Source organism: Maniola jurtina, chromosome Z (assembly GCF_905333055.1).
Source record: "Maniola jurtina chromosome Z, ilManJurt1.1, whole genome shotgun sequence".
Lineage (NCBI taxonomy): Eukaryota > Metazoa > Arthropoda > Insecta > Lepidoptera > Nymphalidae > Maniola > Maniola jurtina.
Window position 1 is genome coordinate 12,834,907 of NC_060058.1, and position 16,633 is coordinate 12,851,539.

The following is a 16,633-nucleotide window of genomic DNA, read 5'->3' on the forward strand; positions in this document are numbered from 1 at the left end:
ATTAGATATATATACTTTAATGTCGATAGAATGTTACAAAGAAATTCTTAAAGAGAATTGTTTCCACTGAAGCTCAGTTAAGTTGTATAATTACATTAAACGGTACATTTATGGCGAACCATTACTATCTAACGAATATTACTTAGAATTAAATATTGACACATTAATTGAGAAACTAATCATATCGTACTATCAATCAATAAAAAAAAGAAAAACATTACAATATTATAAATTTAACATCCATCGTTCCATCGAGAATCCTTTACAAAACATGTAGCAGGCGCACCTACAATTATTTATATTTAATTTGTATTATAGCACTAACTTACAACACAAATTGAGTCATCGAATAAAGAATTTGATTATACTTAGATCTATCCTAGGTAGTGAGACAATAAAGAGAATCAATCGCTTGAAGCTTTCACTCGATGCTCTCCGTTAACAGAAGTTTCTCCGTCCCTCGCTCTATATAAACTTAGTTTGTTCTCTTTTGAATATTAAGCAATCAAACTCGATGTAATTTTGTAGGCACGTTCTAGAAACTAATAAAATGTGTATGTGGTTTGCCAGTTTTCCGTGAAAATAAGGTGTCAAGTTTGTATGCAAATTCTAGAGATAATGTAACTTTCAAACCGAATTTTTTAACGGAAATCTGGAAAACCACAGACATATGTATTCCTAGAACGCATCGACATAATTTCATTGAGTTTGATCGGTTAGTATTCAAATGAGAGCCAAACTACGTCCGTTTGGAGCGGCTTGTCACTCGGCTACTTTACTGTCCCACGACGGAACCCGACGCGACGTCTACAGTGCGCCGAGCCGAGCGCCTGGCTACTCCTAATTCGCTACAGCTACCTGCGGGCCGAGTCCGCTCGCGGGCGTGCGCGGCGCGAGAAGCGAGACGTGCCGGGTGTCAGGTGTCCCACTGAAACAGGCTCCGCGATCAGCGATCGATATCGACGGTAGCCCCAATTACACCTATTTATGTTTCTATCGTTAAGAAGTAAGGACCGCGTGCGAGTCCGCGGTACGTCGCGTGGCGTGACCATCAACGTTCTATTCTAACTTCTCTAATCTTATCTCTTACATTCGAGGCTAATGGCAGTGATGGTCAGCAGTTGTCGGGAGGGACGTAGCCGTCGACCTTACCCCAAAAATTTCAAATCAAAAATCTTAACACCAACTCAAACGTCTGAACTAATAACCACCGATACATAGTCTATTATCTAGCACTGATATAACGAATACCGACTATATCAACATCCGCAAATACTAACATTGAGAAGCTATTATAAACAATAGGATACTCGAGATAAGTTGAGATACTTTTTTGCAAATACATTAAAAATTGATGTACTTAATTCGAATGAAAATTTAAAATTTTAGGCGGACGTCATTCGTTTTATACGATCGTTAATGCTACAAAATGATAATGAAACAAATTGATGATGATTAGGCTGAGTATAAATTATAACCCGCGTGCCGAATGCGAACTGAATACAAATGTGTATAGGAACGCGACAATATTCGTCATATCACCACTAGTCAGTACGAACGGGACGAGTTTCTGCGTCGCGTCGCCCTGACCCTTACAGCTCACGAGACTCGGTGGGCGGTCACGAGCTATCTACGGTTACACTATACTCCTAAATCTAATACCATTTAGTGCTCCGTACCAAGTCTCCACGGACCGGGGAAAACGGAACACTTATTATGATATCTACTCTTTATGAACATCGTTAGACTTGATCAAATTTACATACCCTACTAACCTAGAAATAGATATAAGAAATTTGAGGGCGTAGAAGGTATCGGAACTAGGGGGGACGAGGGTCCTTTATCTAGCGAACGACCTAGCATCTACAACATAGAGCGGGAAACTTCTAAAGGATGGGTTCCTTGCTTGATGCGTATCAACGCAACGTACGTGATGTATACACACGGCCGTGTATATTATATACTTATGGACAAAGCACTCCTAATAAATACTTGAAGCAAATACCTACTTATCGCTAGCCCACTTGGACTGCGAGAACGAGCGATCGGAACCACTGGGATGCGATCTTTCGCTCGTTATATAAAGTCGGATAGCGATAAGCAAGTATTTGCTTCAAGTAGGCATTAAGAGCGCCTGAACCACCTTTATTATACATTCACACACTCTGCGTATTAAACCCGGCACACTATGTTTCAGTTTCGACTTCTGTGTCAGTACGATTTGCGCGCATCACACCAAGGAACGTACCTGTGTACGGAGACCGCTCACGTAGTGTACGCGGCCTCGGCTAAGTTTGCGACTTGTCGGGACAAACTAACGTAAAAAGTCGTGCAAGACCAAAGTTCGCACTCCCGCCGCTTATCTGCAGAGCCTGAATAATCAAGACAGGTATTTCACGCCGACGTCCGTCGAACAATGGCGCCGGACGTCGGTGAAAACGTTTCTACACCCCGAATCTGCTATACAGGTCTGACGACTGCTCTAACTCAAATCGTAACGTGATCAAATGGGAATGTATTCGTATCTTATAGCAGCTACGGATAAGAAAAGCCTGTTTCAGTGTAATCATATTAAATGAATTCATGAAAAAAATAAAGAATGATGAATGACAATACATAGTTATATGTTAGTAAAATAAAATTATGGAATGAATTACATCATAAAACAGTTTTTCGAGTAAATTCGTAAAAAAATGCAGCAAAATAATAATAAATATAATATGAAATATATTTTGGATGCATGATTATAGTGATGATTATATGATGTCGATGGGAAGGGAGTTACGTGGGGAGGGCAGGGTATCGCTATATAAGCTAGGGGGGTTGGTGCATATGGTTCGCTAGAGACGCGACGACGGCAAGTACAGTGCTGCGACGCGGACCGACAAATGGACGATATAATTGTTATTTTTATAAGTCAATGAATTGTAATATATCAATTGAATATACCTTAACCTTACAATTAATACAATATCAAAACATTACCGCCTATGAATACACAATAACATGAAAAAACAGTCTTCCAGGCGTTTTCGTTTTATCAAAAAGTTGTAAATTGTAAATTCTTTTTTTTTTTTTGTAAAAAACCAATAGAGTACAAGAATCTCAAAACAGTCTAAACGCGCGCCAGCCCCGAGGCGCCCGGGAACTCCGCTGTCGACACGTGGAATACTTCACAATTATCTAATAACCTCAGCCAATTTTTGGTATTGAGTACACAAGTCTTAGTCAAATATATTATTTCACAACTTTAAAGGTGTACGAATCGGATTTTCATATATTAAATGAATTTGAGTATAATTATTCTTACCTATAGGTAATATTTTCATAAATAAGTTAATGTACGTATTTTTAAAGTCATGAAAAGCTCCCTAGGTGAAACTTGATACGTTCCGCGGTTTGCGATTATATTCATGATGTCGATATTAAATGTAACATTCCTATAATAATATAATAATTAATAATAATATATTCAATTATCATAATTTATTCCAGTAAATGGTTACCTACTTCCGTCAGTACCTTAACATACATCCGAATTACACTTATTTGATCTAAAAAAAGAAAAAATAATTATATGAACTGGACAAAGTAATTAAATTGACGTAATAATAATATAATCAACAGCTACAAGAAGCAGTCAAAACATCAATCAACATGGAATAATGACGCTATGTAACGAAGTCACTACTTCGAGCGTAATCTAATGACAACGTATAAAAAACAGAAAGCGCAATTTAACATAAAGGTTTAGGCCCATAACACCATTTATTACTATTCATACGTGTATATTTATTTGATTAATTAATTTGAAACTAAATAACTTTTTAAAGATAACTGTTACAATAAAAATAATAGTGATTAGAATAAACACAAAGTAACTACTTACAAAGTGTGACCAATCCGACAAATACATCCTTCTTACATCGATTATTTTTTAGTAAAGTTCTTTTTCTTTCCAAATCTCAATAAATATTGAAAATTATTATTTCTTGCAATAAAATATTTCCAATTCTACCCCCGTTCGATAACTCAGTGTAGTAAATGGGAAAAAATAGATTTATCGCAAAAAATGTGATTGAATGATAATGATTTGGGAATGATGATGAGTTTGGTTGATTTTATTAGCGATGATCTCTCTCTAATTGCTTAGTTTCTAAAGAACTCGTTTTCAGTGCGTCTATATTTTTGATGAAGGACGAATGTTTCTTCCAGTCCTTACATTTAAAAGGCTGAGACAAACAACAGAGAAACTTTTATTTGGTATAAGGCAAGGGTTTTCCGACTGTCCTAGATGAGTTTTATACATAGTTAATGTAAAAAGTTTCAGTCAGCAACACGCGTGTAATTTTAACGTTTATAATACAAAGAAGTGCATGAAGCAAGTCACATCATTTAGCTCCTTGTATTACAATGTTGATTGTTACGATGACGATGGTTGTTGTTAGTCCATACACACGTCTCACATTGTCTGTTCCGGCCTTAGAAGATCCTACCTTAGTGGAGTATAATATTCTTTTTACCTCACTAGCTCAAAAAAGACGCCTTTGCTGTCTAAAATCACTGGTTTTAGACGCAAAGGCGCTTTCTTTGAACTTGTGTGGTGAAAAGTTGTATGTAACACACGATAGCAAAGTTTTTGTTTCTTGTGCCTTTGAATCCCTCACTACACTCAGAACTCTAACTTAGAATCATTCGGTACGCTCAGGATTCAAACTAGGCACTCGCAACAAACACTTTGCCGATCTTGTTGAACAAATAACTATTGTTTAAATTTGAAACGAGAACATGCTATTAGTGGCGATGTTGATGAAAATGAAAGGGTGTTGTATAAAAGATACTTATCAAGATGAAGAAAGTAAAAAAACTCATATAAAATAACCAAAATAAGAACTTTACAGAAAAATCCCCTCACTGCTGCAATGATATAAGGCTCCAATACAAATTGTTATTGATGTTATAAGTTTATAATTAGATTTTTGGACATAGAATAATGTTTTTTTTTTTTTAATAAATTAAGTTTTTTAATAAATGTGTTACAGGCCTAAGAGATTATAAAGACGGTCTCGTCAAATGAAAGAACGGGAAAGACAAATGGATTTACACGCTTACAATATACAGATTGCATTCGAGTATGACTCTTAACATATAATCAACTTGCAATCGCTCGTAGAGCTGGTGGCAATTTAAATAAAATGATTTCTTCACCTTTTATATTTGTACTGCAAAACATCTTATAATTCACAATATTGAGCATTAATAAATATTCAAATTGTGACTAATTCTTTGTACAAAATCTTTACGCTAAACTAAAGTGACAGCTCTTTTTATAATACTCTTTGTAGAAAAGGGTAGGTTTGATTTGTCAGTTTAGTTTAGAGATTGTGTACAAAGAATAAGTCACACTGTATTATTAAGTTTATAATTTTATTCAATTTGTATTTCAGTAATAAATTATTGTTTTTATAACCTAAATTAGGCAGACATACATAAACCATACATACGGTTTATATATGTTTTTTGTATACCATACATACAAAAACCACATTTTAACCAATCAATCAGCTTGATAGTATTTTCAGGCTTAAACTTAAAATTACAATTTATCCACAGTAAAGTTTTCTTATGATTCATATTATACCGTTACATATTGTGTGCCTTTTCTTAATTACTTTTTAAGCTGAAAGGCAGACAATGACTATTTGTTCCAGTTATATTTTTGATTTATTTTCAAAAAAAAAATCTACTACTAGTTTACTTCATAATAATTAAAATTTATTTTAAGAATCGAAATCACTCGATTTGTTTCTGAATATTTTGATATTACTATAAAATCTCAAATAACAGACAATTAAATCATTTTGCGTTTTGCCACCAGCTCTCTAAGTATTGTATAGTAGTCTAGATAGTGGATCGGTCACTGTGACCCACTGTAGCGCTTACTTCTCCTTCTCTTTCTCTTTTTCCACTTCTTTCTCTTTGTCTTCTGGCTCCTTCTCTAGCTCTTTTTCTTTTTCGTCACCCTATAAAGAAGAGAGATAAAGCTAACATCATATTTTAAGTACAGTTCGAAACAGTCACTAAACAGACTAAATGATAATAGTAACCAACTAGATGATGCCTATGACTTCATCCACATGGAGTTAGATTTAAAAAAATAATGAGCCTATAGGCTAAAAAGCCTACGTCAATCTCCAGGTCTTTAACTATATCTATGCAAAAAATCATCGGCATCAAATAAGCCGGCAATGCATCGGCGGTTTCTCTGCTAATGCAAAATGTTCATGGGTGGAGGTAATCACTTAACTCGAAGGGTGCCAACGGGACCTTATTACTGAGCCTCCGCCTTCTGTCCGTCCGTCCATCTGTCTATCAGCGGCCTGTATCTTGTAAACCGTAATAGGTGCAGATTGAAAATTTCACAGAATAAGTATTTCTATAGCCGCTTTAACAACAAATAATATATTTTTTTTAATGGCTGCCATGAAAATAAAAAATAAAAAAGTGATGATTCTTGTACGATAGTACGGAACCTTCTGTATGCGAGTCCGACTCGCACTTGGTTGGTTTCATTATATTTTACGTTATTAATTAAATAAATTGTTTTACCTTGCCCTTCTCGGGCTCTTCAGGCAGCGGTTGCTTCTCAGCGGGTCCCGTGCCTTCTTTGGTCTCCTTTTCCTTCTTCGCCGGAGGAGGAGGCACCTCGGGCGCGCAGAGCTCGTCCCAGTCGGGGAACGCTCGCTCCTTGAGGCGCGAGACCAGGCCGACGAGGTTGGGGAACGACTCGTTCAAGGAATCGCGCAATGCGTGCTGCACTTCTTTGTCGATGAAGTGCAACTGCGCGAGATTCGCGAAAGCCACGACATCAAGCTGTTGATACAAATTATAATTATTAACCCCTAACCCAAAAAGAGGGGTGTTATAAGTTTGACGTGTGTATCTGTGTATCTGTCTGTGGCATCGTAGCTCCTAAACTAATGAACCGATTTTAATTTAGTTTTTTTGTTTGAAAGGTGGCTCGATCAAGAGTGTTCTTAGCTATAATCCAAGAAAATCGGTTGAGCCGTTTGAAAGTTATCAGCTCTTTTTTAGTTACTGTAACCTTCCCTTGTCGGGGGTGTTATAAATTTTTAATTTACACTTGTTTTATTAGTTCTTTTACAAGAAAATAGTAAATTTTATGCGTCATATTAAAAAATACAAAAGCGGTGATAGCAGTGATGGTTTAGACGTCAGCCTCCTAGTCAGGGGGTCCGGGATTCGATCCTTGGCACGCAGCTCTAACTTTTCGGTGTTATGTGTGTTTTAAGCAATCAAATATCAGTTGCAGTGAAGGAAACATCGTCGCGTTCATCATCTATTCCTAAATGTAATAGTTATATAATTCAAAATTTAAATAACCTCCCTTTGTTATAAAAACGTTCATTATTCACGATAGAAAACTCGAAATTGTTTTCTTGTCGACCTATCCTTGTTGCCATGACTTTGAAAGGTGAGTGCAACTGTCTAGGTCGCGTAGGTAGACCAAATGCCCTAACGAAGGGTGGGCGAAGACTCGCGAGTCGTGACATAGCTGACCCTACCTGGATATTGCTACACACAGGAACTGTCGCTTGCCTGGGCAAAAATGGACTAAGTGTGAGATTTATAGAGCGTACTTTGACTCTGCTTAAAACGAGACAGATTTTCGTGAGAAATATTTAAATTGAAATGAATGACTTAATTACATAGCCCGACTATAAGACCTGTTTTTGCACAATGTGGAGTCACATGCTTCGTGTTCAGATTAGTCTACTTGTTTTGCACTTTAGCTCTATATAAGTCTATGGAGGAGTCGTGAGTTCGCGCCACGTCTTGCCCGTTGGCCAACTTCTTATATCCGCGCCTAATAGGACGCAGTATCGATCGAAAATACGACTGAGTATGCGGACATGAAAATATCGGGATCAATAGATAAAGTTGCATAAAATTTCTATTTATAAACTGTCCTCGTACATACGAGTAGGTGTTTGAGATCGGTTATTGCCCCTAGCGCCAGGGGGGTGCCACCGCTACCCACCCCTCCTTGCAATGCTTGTAATCTATCAATGAATATGACCGGACAACCTTCACTGATAGAGATCAATAAAAGTGCTTCTCTGTCCATTTTTTTACAGAAGTAAAGGAAAAAAGGAATCCTTCTAGGATCAGTTTGTTGTCTGTCTGTCTGCCGTGTCTGTCAAGAAACCTATTGGATACTTTCCGTTGACCTAGAATCATGAAAGGCAGGCAGGTAGATAGTTATGTGAGTAAGCAGAAAAATCCGAAAACCGTAAATTTGTGGTTAAATCTCAAAAAAAAATTGAAATGTGTTTATCAACAAATAATTAGTATTTTTAACTTTCTAAGCAAGATAACTATACCAAGTCAGGTATCATATGAAAGAGCTTTACCGGTTTATTCTACGAGTAGAACAGATTTTTATTTATTTTTATGCAAGTTTTTGATTTAGTAGTACGGAAATCTCGGTGGCCAGTTTTTTATCTATTGACTTTCTACTTTTATTAATTTTTACAGAATAGGCATCATACAGAAACGCTAAATCGCTTGGCGACACGGGTAAGGCGGAAGAGTGGCAACTAGCCATGGCCGTATCCTCCTACCAGACTAAACCAGTCACGATTCTAGAAATTTCGAAACTGCTCCTGCCGGGAATCGAACCCGGAACCTGCCGTTATCTGCCGATAACCTTGTCATCTTTATTTTTAAGTGAAGCAAAATGTAGTAGTAGGACTCACAAGATTTGGTTCGTCTCCGAAGAAGAACGGCTTGTCGGAGAGCAGGTCGGAAAGCACACGTAGATCGTTCTTGCCGAACTCAATGATCTCTTCCTGACTATGAACGCCGATGCCGTGCGCCTTGGCCTTTTTCATACCCTGAAAAACAAATAATATTAAATTAATGGACGAAATTCAGTAGAAACTGTTTCCAGTTTCAAGCACCTATGCTGCAAAAAATTAAAGTTTGCTCACGACTGTCCAGAGCTCTTTGCGTGATGCAAGCACGGAGTGTTACACGAATTGAAAACTAGCAAAAGCTTATTAAATCTCGAAAAACAAGCGGAACCGTGAAGTAGAAAACAAATATAAAACTCAATTTCAAGAATCGCTGGAGATAAACAATAAAAAAATTAAAAAGGTTAAATCTAAAATACCGGTATTAAAAAAATCGATAGTGCACGCGGATATCGGACGACATCGATGGCCGCTAATTAAAAAGATGAGCTAAGAATGCTAACCATAATGAACATTTCGCTATCACGGCCTGGCATCTACTAGGTTAAGATCAACAGGTGCCTTGATATTTAAGTACCGCCGTTGGCAATATGGCGACTGCAGACGCCATGGCGATAAGCGGGCGAGCGCACCAGATGAGGACGACGCTCCTGTGTGCTACGCGAAGGGGGGAAACTTTTCTATCTGTAGTGAAAAACTATTCCAGACGGCGGAGCTGCGAGGGATGTTATCTACAAAATGGCGGAAGCAATTTAAAATGGCTGGCACGTCTACATAAAAAATAAGCGAGTAGCAAAAATATTTTACAATACTCAATTTGAGTCTCGCTTGAAGTAAATATAAACTAGAGTGCTCATCATTCACAAACCAACTCCTATACACGACTTTAAAAGTAACAGACATAGGACTGATACCTGTGTAATTAGAATGATTTACATGACAGTAACAGTACATAGCGTGAAGTATGCAAAATCAGATTTGATAAAAAAGAGAATAAAAAGATAGTAGCATCTACTAAAACGCATATGAACTTTGAACAGGGAATATATTATTCCCATTGTCTCGCTAGCAAGTTAATGTGGGAGCGAAACCGTAATCCGCCATTTGTTCAACGAATCACTGCAACGATCCTCGGTAAAACATTGGATTATCGAACTTACCTTACGAGCCGTGATAGCCTAACGGCATGACGGACGTCTGCGTCCTATTCGGGAGGTCAAGGAGGTCGGGCACCTCTAACCCTTCAGAGTTAGGTGCGTTTTAAGAAATTAAATTTCAATCGTTGTAAAGGTGAAGCAAAACATCGGGAGACCTGCATGCCTGAGAGTTCTCCATAATGTTTTCAAAGGTGTGCGAACTCTGCCAATCCACAATTGGCCAGCGTGGTGGAATAGGGCCCAACCATTCTCATACTGAGAGAAAACCTGTGCTCTGTAGTGAGCCACGAGTGTGGATCACGATGATGATGAGCTTACCTTACGCCCAGAGTTGAACTTGTAGCAAAAATTGAGTATCGATGTTGGGAGGCGGGTGTTGAGCGCATTCTGGAGATTCATCTGGTATCCCTTTAGTACGCTGTCGGGATATTTGGCGCGCCACCAGAAAATGACCCATGAGAGATGGTTCTCGATCATGGAGATCATAGCGTGAGTTACCACTCGCTGATCAGCCGACAGACCTGCAAAAATTGGTTGAGAAATAACTCACTAATTCGGCGGGATGCGTTCTGTGAATGCACATGCGCGACGTGCCACAGGTATATTAGGGTATCTAGGGTTTTTAGGTCGACCCGGTCGTTCACCTAGCACCTGAGATGCCCAGATATTTATATTGATTTATAATTCACATAGGTCATTCACCTAATTTTTTAAGTGGACCTATAATATATACTAATTACATTTATCAGGTACATACTTAAATCGGTTTTATGTATGTAGATAAAATAACTTTCACAAACATGAGACACTTAACATTACTAATATTCCTCTTCATCTTCATCTGATCCTAATAAAAATCTTTCTTCTACATAATATTAGTATAGATTAACATATTATTACTAGTGCCAGGATTGGGTACGACTACGGCCCAATCGTCCAATGATTTAAAGCATTTCGGACTATTCGTAATTCGGTTCCTGAGGCCGTTGAGCTCTTATGCTTTCTACTTCAAGTCAGTCAGTCAGTCTTTCTAGTCAGCATACTTACCAGCATCCATATCCTTGTTGTATTTCTCTGAGAGCTGTTTGATAATAAAGGTGCTGTCTGCTATTTCTTCGCCGTTTAACTCAACGAATGGCAGCTGCCCCTTTTTGGAACGGAATTTCGCCTTGTGGTCGACATTCTAGAACAATCGTAAAGGAAATTTCTTTAATCATATCATAATAAACCATAAGAAAGTACAGAGAACCGAGAGAAAAATAATTACACTATAAACTTAAAAGTATTCTAAGCTCATCTTAAATGATGACGACAATCTTAATATGAAATAGGCATATTAGTAAAACTACAATGAAGGCAAAAAGAAAAGAACAGTTGACAACATTTCACATGATATTAAAGTCTAATTAGGTACAAAAACGCTTTTAGCATACATAATTGTCTCTTTGTTACTAATTGCACTTTTCTCACATCGTCTAACAGGTAATTGTAGTGAACATCAATAATGAAATATGAGTAAAATAAATTTCGAGAGGATACCACATTAGCATTGCATTTTGAAAAACGCGAAACAATGATTGCCATAAAGCAAAAAAGAAAGGTACACACTAGTACGAGTATACTCTTTTAATAATTTGCAAGTTTTCATACGATACGCATGAAATTGAATTTCATGCGTATGAAATTGAATTACATAAGTTAACATAAAATATGTCAATCGCTAACAAAGCACAGCATATTAAGAAGTATAGGCACACAACATGGCTGTACTAGTAGATGTGATAAAATGAAGGAAATTATATGAAGCTTTATAAAATAATAACAATTATTACATAAAAAGGGAGCAATCAGCTGAGCTTTCAGCAACCCACTAAGCAGTCTAATACATAGTTACATTTCATATGTACTGTATATAAGTATATAATATATATTATGATAATTTGCTTTTTAAAAAGAATAACTATGAGTTTTTGCTGCCTCTTTTATAATATGTATTTACTCGTAGATACCATTAAACAAGACCCAAAACCCAGGAACTCTGTGATAAAATTAAAGATAAGGCAAACTTTGTACATGGAAAAGACTCATCGACTTGTTTTAAATATCTCGTTGAGGTTTCCGTCAACATAGCTGAGATGTTTATTATGTTGGAATTGCACGTTCAGAATATAAACATATTATATATAGCGTCCTAGCAACAGGCAAGTCTGGGCTCTGAGCATGCGCAGCCAACTTGACCTGGGTAGGTGACGCACGTAGCTTTGTATGAAAACGGCATATAAGTTGCCCCATAAATATCAATCAATATTATATAGGAGGAGCCTCAAAAATTTACATACCTCATAAGAACAAAGAAATACGAACTTTTGTTATTAACAAAGTCTTTAGTCGTTAACGTAATATGGATACACTTATTAATTTGTTTGTATTCTTTTTCCCTAAGTCAATAAAGATCATGGCAAAAACGATGATTGCAATAATTTTTTCAACTATTTTACTTAGGTTTCACTTGATGATTTGCTACAATATACTAAATACTAGCGACCCACCCTGGCTTTGCACGGGTGCAATTTACTAATGAAGAAAGTGTATTGAGATTTTCACACAAAGATACAATCCTAATTTCCGACTTTTCCGGTAGATTTTTTTTCACACAAACCTTGTTCAGCCAAAAATCAACCAAATCCATCGAACCATCGTCAAGTGAGGATCTCTCATGCATTGCGTTGGCGGTGGGCACCTGAGCAGTGTCGCTGCATCATCCTACATAGAAATCGCTGTACCATTTCACACGATGCGTTACGACTTCTTGCGGCGCCGCACCGCACGCGCAACGGACTTGGGACCAGAGAGACGAGGCGGGGAGGAGTGGTGCGTTGCAACGCCATACTTTTTGCAGGGCAACGCAGTGCCCGTGTGGGACCCAATACTGAAATCCACAGCGGTGCAGCACCGCAACCGGAAACGCATCGTGTGACCTCGGTCTTTGTGGGGACGATTAGGTCTTGACCGGACAGAGGACAAACAAACGCGCGAGGGTCGAAGAGAGTGCACAGGCCGCGTGGTTAGCGAGGGCGACGTCTTTTTGAGCGAGTATTACATAATATCGATACCGTATCCTGATTTTGGTATCGCACGAAGAATATACAGATACATATATGTCAATATCGTTCGATACTATCAATAAATATTATATTAATCCACGATGCGGAAACGCAATTTCAAACATGTGCAAAACAAGGCACAGTAGAAATTAGACTAGATTTTTATTATTAGATATTTAGATTATATTTATTAAATCATATGTATGTTTTAATTTAAACACACTTCAAACTGATGTCAGTATAAAATTTAAATAATATTAATACTGAAACGTAATATTTATTATTGCATAACACCCCATGCCGCATTGCATATGCAATTAAATAAATTGAAATGTCATAGTTATTATTTTGTTGAACTCTCGTAAATATGTATACTAAAATATGAAATTGTTTATCAAAAACACTCAATTTCGACTTAGCGTTCGTCGAATTCGCAAATGCACTGAACTGCAACTAATATTTTATAATTAAGCATCGCGCTAGGAAAATAAACCATTTCAATCAAATTCGACAGTCACTTAACATGCTTTACACACACAGCTGTAAAATTTATTCCACTTTTATTCCGTTCATTTATTCCACTTTTACCAAGCAAACAAATAGACAATACATTTATTATGTATTCGAGTGCGTACTAAAAGTAGGTTTGACACTAGTTAAAACAGAAAACCAGGATAAGATGTTTCTTTTTCAAATCTACCAACAAAATCAAATAAGCTATTCATAACTTTGTTAAAATATTTGCCTATACTTGCATTTAAAAAACAATTGCATTCAATTTATAATCTTTTGTTTGTATGACAAATATAACGCGTGAAACAGTAAAATCCGGACTTTATACAAAACCTCCCTGGACGTCCTCTACATTAAAACATATCCGGGGAAACCCGGACGGATGGCAACCCTAGATATGAGCCGGCTCGTAACCACGGTGACGGGCTAGAGCGAGCTTCAGAGTCTGGGCGGGGAGCAGGCGGCAGCTGTATTGATTTCGTGCAGAGTTCACCGGCCGGCCAAACCACCCCGATCTCCCCTCTCGCCCCAAAACACCTATCACCCAACGACATCCCAGCTCCACGATTATAGCTGCTATGTATACCAAAAGCGAAAAAATGTGATAACAGAGTAGTCAACTCAGATATAACCGATAACAACTTGGGATCTTCGACAGGATGTGGATTTAACGATCGCGCACTGTTCAAATCTTTACAATATTTCAACGTAACGATTTACTGAGTATCTACCTAGTTAATATACTTTGGGAAAAGTGGAGAAAACTTGGTTTCATTATAAGATAGCGAGCGGTAATCAATTAAGAGAAATAATATTAGTTCCTTTTTAACGTAGGTAGGTACAACAATAGTGCAAGGGGTAAGTTCCGACGTTTCAGACCGTCTCCTCACCGCTTAGCTATTTAGTGTTATCTCTTATGTTATTAGGTATAAATCTTTGTTTATAAATACAAGTGAACTCTATTTGATCAAGAAAAAATATAATTACTTGTTTTATTTTACTTTACTTTTTATTATTTTAGAAGGAATATCATAACGAACATAACCATTGAAAATGGAAGATCCAATCGTAACTGTAGAAAATATTGATCCACAAAAAAATTAACCGCGAGCTGGCGAAAAATTTGTCAAACGATTTTTACGATCTGTAAATTCTGCCAGATTTTAGATTCGATTAGAATTATTTACCTATACGTGAAGAGGTAGAATTTGTGACTTTGTGATTTTGTATGTAGTTGTAGTGGATACTGAAACTGGATTCGATTCTGAAAATTCTATCACTGATAGATAGCTACATTATTCCTGAGTGCTATAGCCTATAAATTATACCAAATGGACGAAATCGTGGGCAAAAGCTAGTATTGTATGAGCAAACTCAAATCTGAATAGACCTACTACATTAGAAAACAGGAACTTTCCCATTGAACTGTTGACATACTTACCCACTCCTGGCGCAAGCTTTACGGTTAGTTTGAGAGAAAAGGGAACATTAGTCATTACGGAGTGGGTCAGGGGTTGCCGTCCGATATAACAACCTGACCTGTATCAGGAAATAAATAAATTGAATTGAATTGAACATACTAGCCTTTTCCCACGATAAATTTAGTTTTTTTTTTGAAAATCCTCAAAGGGGATTTATTTTATCGGGATAAAAAGTAGTCTATGGGCCGATTTCAATACCACACCGCTGCAAAAACAACGTAACTGTTTTTGGTACACGCTGTATGCGGATAAAATGTCAAAAAACCAATGAGTACATTGGATTTTTCGTTCTAGCATATAGTTCACCTACTCTTAGAGTAAAACTAACACTAACACGATAATGCAATGCGTTATATCGCTCGCGCATTACCATAGTCACGCGAGCGCACTGGTACAGGGAACGTTTCAACTTGAAATTCTGCAAGTGGTAGGCCAATGCCTGAGATTAGCATATCTTAGCACACAGAGCTTCCTGAATCGTAAACAGGTTCCCGAGGGAGACCATGACTGTACGCTGTACAATTACGGGATCACAAGATCGCTAGCAAATCGCGAGAATTGATAATTATAAGGAATTTTGGCAACAAAACTAATCTTATTAATGCGAAGTCTGTCTGTCACCTAACATCCATCCGTTTAAACGGCTTTCGCATCTTGTACAGAGAGAGCTTGCATCTCGAAGATGCACGAATAAGGATGTTTTTTTCCTAGATAATCATCAACAAGTTACGGGGCAATCTATCCTTCATTGAAGACTGTCTGGTTGGTTTTAAGGCTTTGGGGTTTTGGCGAATCGAAGGCGTAACATTCCTTCCTCATAGACATACAAATGGAAGAAATATTTTGGAAAAAAATTTCTTTCTGCTTGTTCGACACTACAAACAGCAAAACAACAGCTAAATCAATCAGCTCGTACGGTCTCAAGTGACGATTTTTCACACAACATCATTATCATGATCAACCCATCGCAGGATCAACACGGGTCTCCTCTCAGAATGTGAAGGGTGTTGGCCATAGTCTACCACGCTGGCTGAGTATGGATTGAACGACCTTTCGTATATGCGGCGATCCATTTTTATGTATTCGTAACTTAGAAAAATTTATTCTTACAAATAAATTCAAGTTTGCATAGTATTCAGTTGTGTAAAATTGATATGTAGTCCAAAATATTAATCGACATTTGATAATTAGTATGAAAGGGTTTATACAACAACGAAATAGGTAATTGAATTGTAAAAGTGTACTGCAATCAATTACCATAATAGGCAAAACACGAAGTTACTTAATAATTTTGTACGCTGTAGGTATGAGTAGGTAGTACACCTTACTCGCATATCGTAGTAATCTTATATGATCAATTTTTAACCAAACATAAGTACATTTTCGTCACAGACGATGAAAAACGATCCATATTGATGAACTCGCGGACATCTTTTAGTGGTTAAATAATTTTCAAAACCTTGATGCGCCCGTCTGTCCAGTAAAGTTAACAAAAATTTGTTACAACTTTATTCCTTGCAGGTGTCGTTATGACGAATACCATAAGATATTTACATTATCTCACGCATTCCTAGCACGGAAGTAATTAGCTATTATCACGG

At 37.3% G+C, this 16,633-nt stretch overlaps 1 protein-coding gene across 1 annotated transcript in view; it reads right to left on the reverse strand.

Annotated features, from left to right (window-relative positions):
• The window catches only part of LOC123880568 (failed axon connections), a 43,344-nt gene continuing 26,711 nt past the window's right edge, over window positions 1-16,633 (reverse strand). The window contains exons 2-6 of the mRNA XM_045928757.1: window positions 10,982-11,117; window positions 10,253-10,455; window positions 8,781-8,918; window positions 6,610-6,873; window positions 1-6,023 (exon numbers count right to left, since the gene is read on the reverse strand). Of these exons, the coding sequence (XP_045784713.1) occupies window positions 5,940-6,023; window positions 6,610-6,873; window positions 8,781-8,918; window positions 10,253-10,455; window positions 10,982-11,117 (825 nt within the window). The 3' untranslated portion in view covers window positions 1-5,939. The remainder of the gene's footprint in view (window positions 6,024-6,609; window positions 6,874-8,780; window positions 8,919-10,252; window positions 10,456-10,981; window positions 11,118-16,633) is intronic.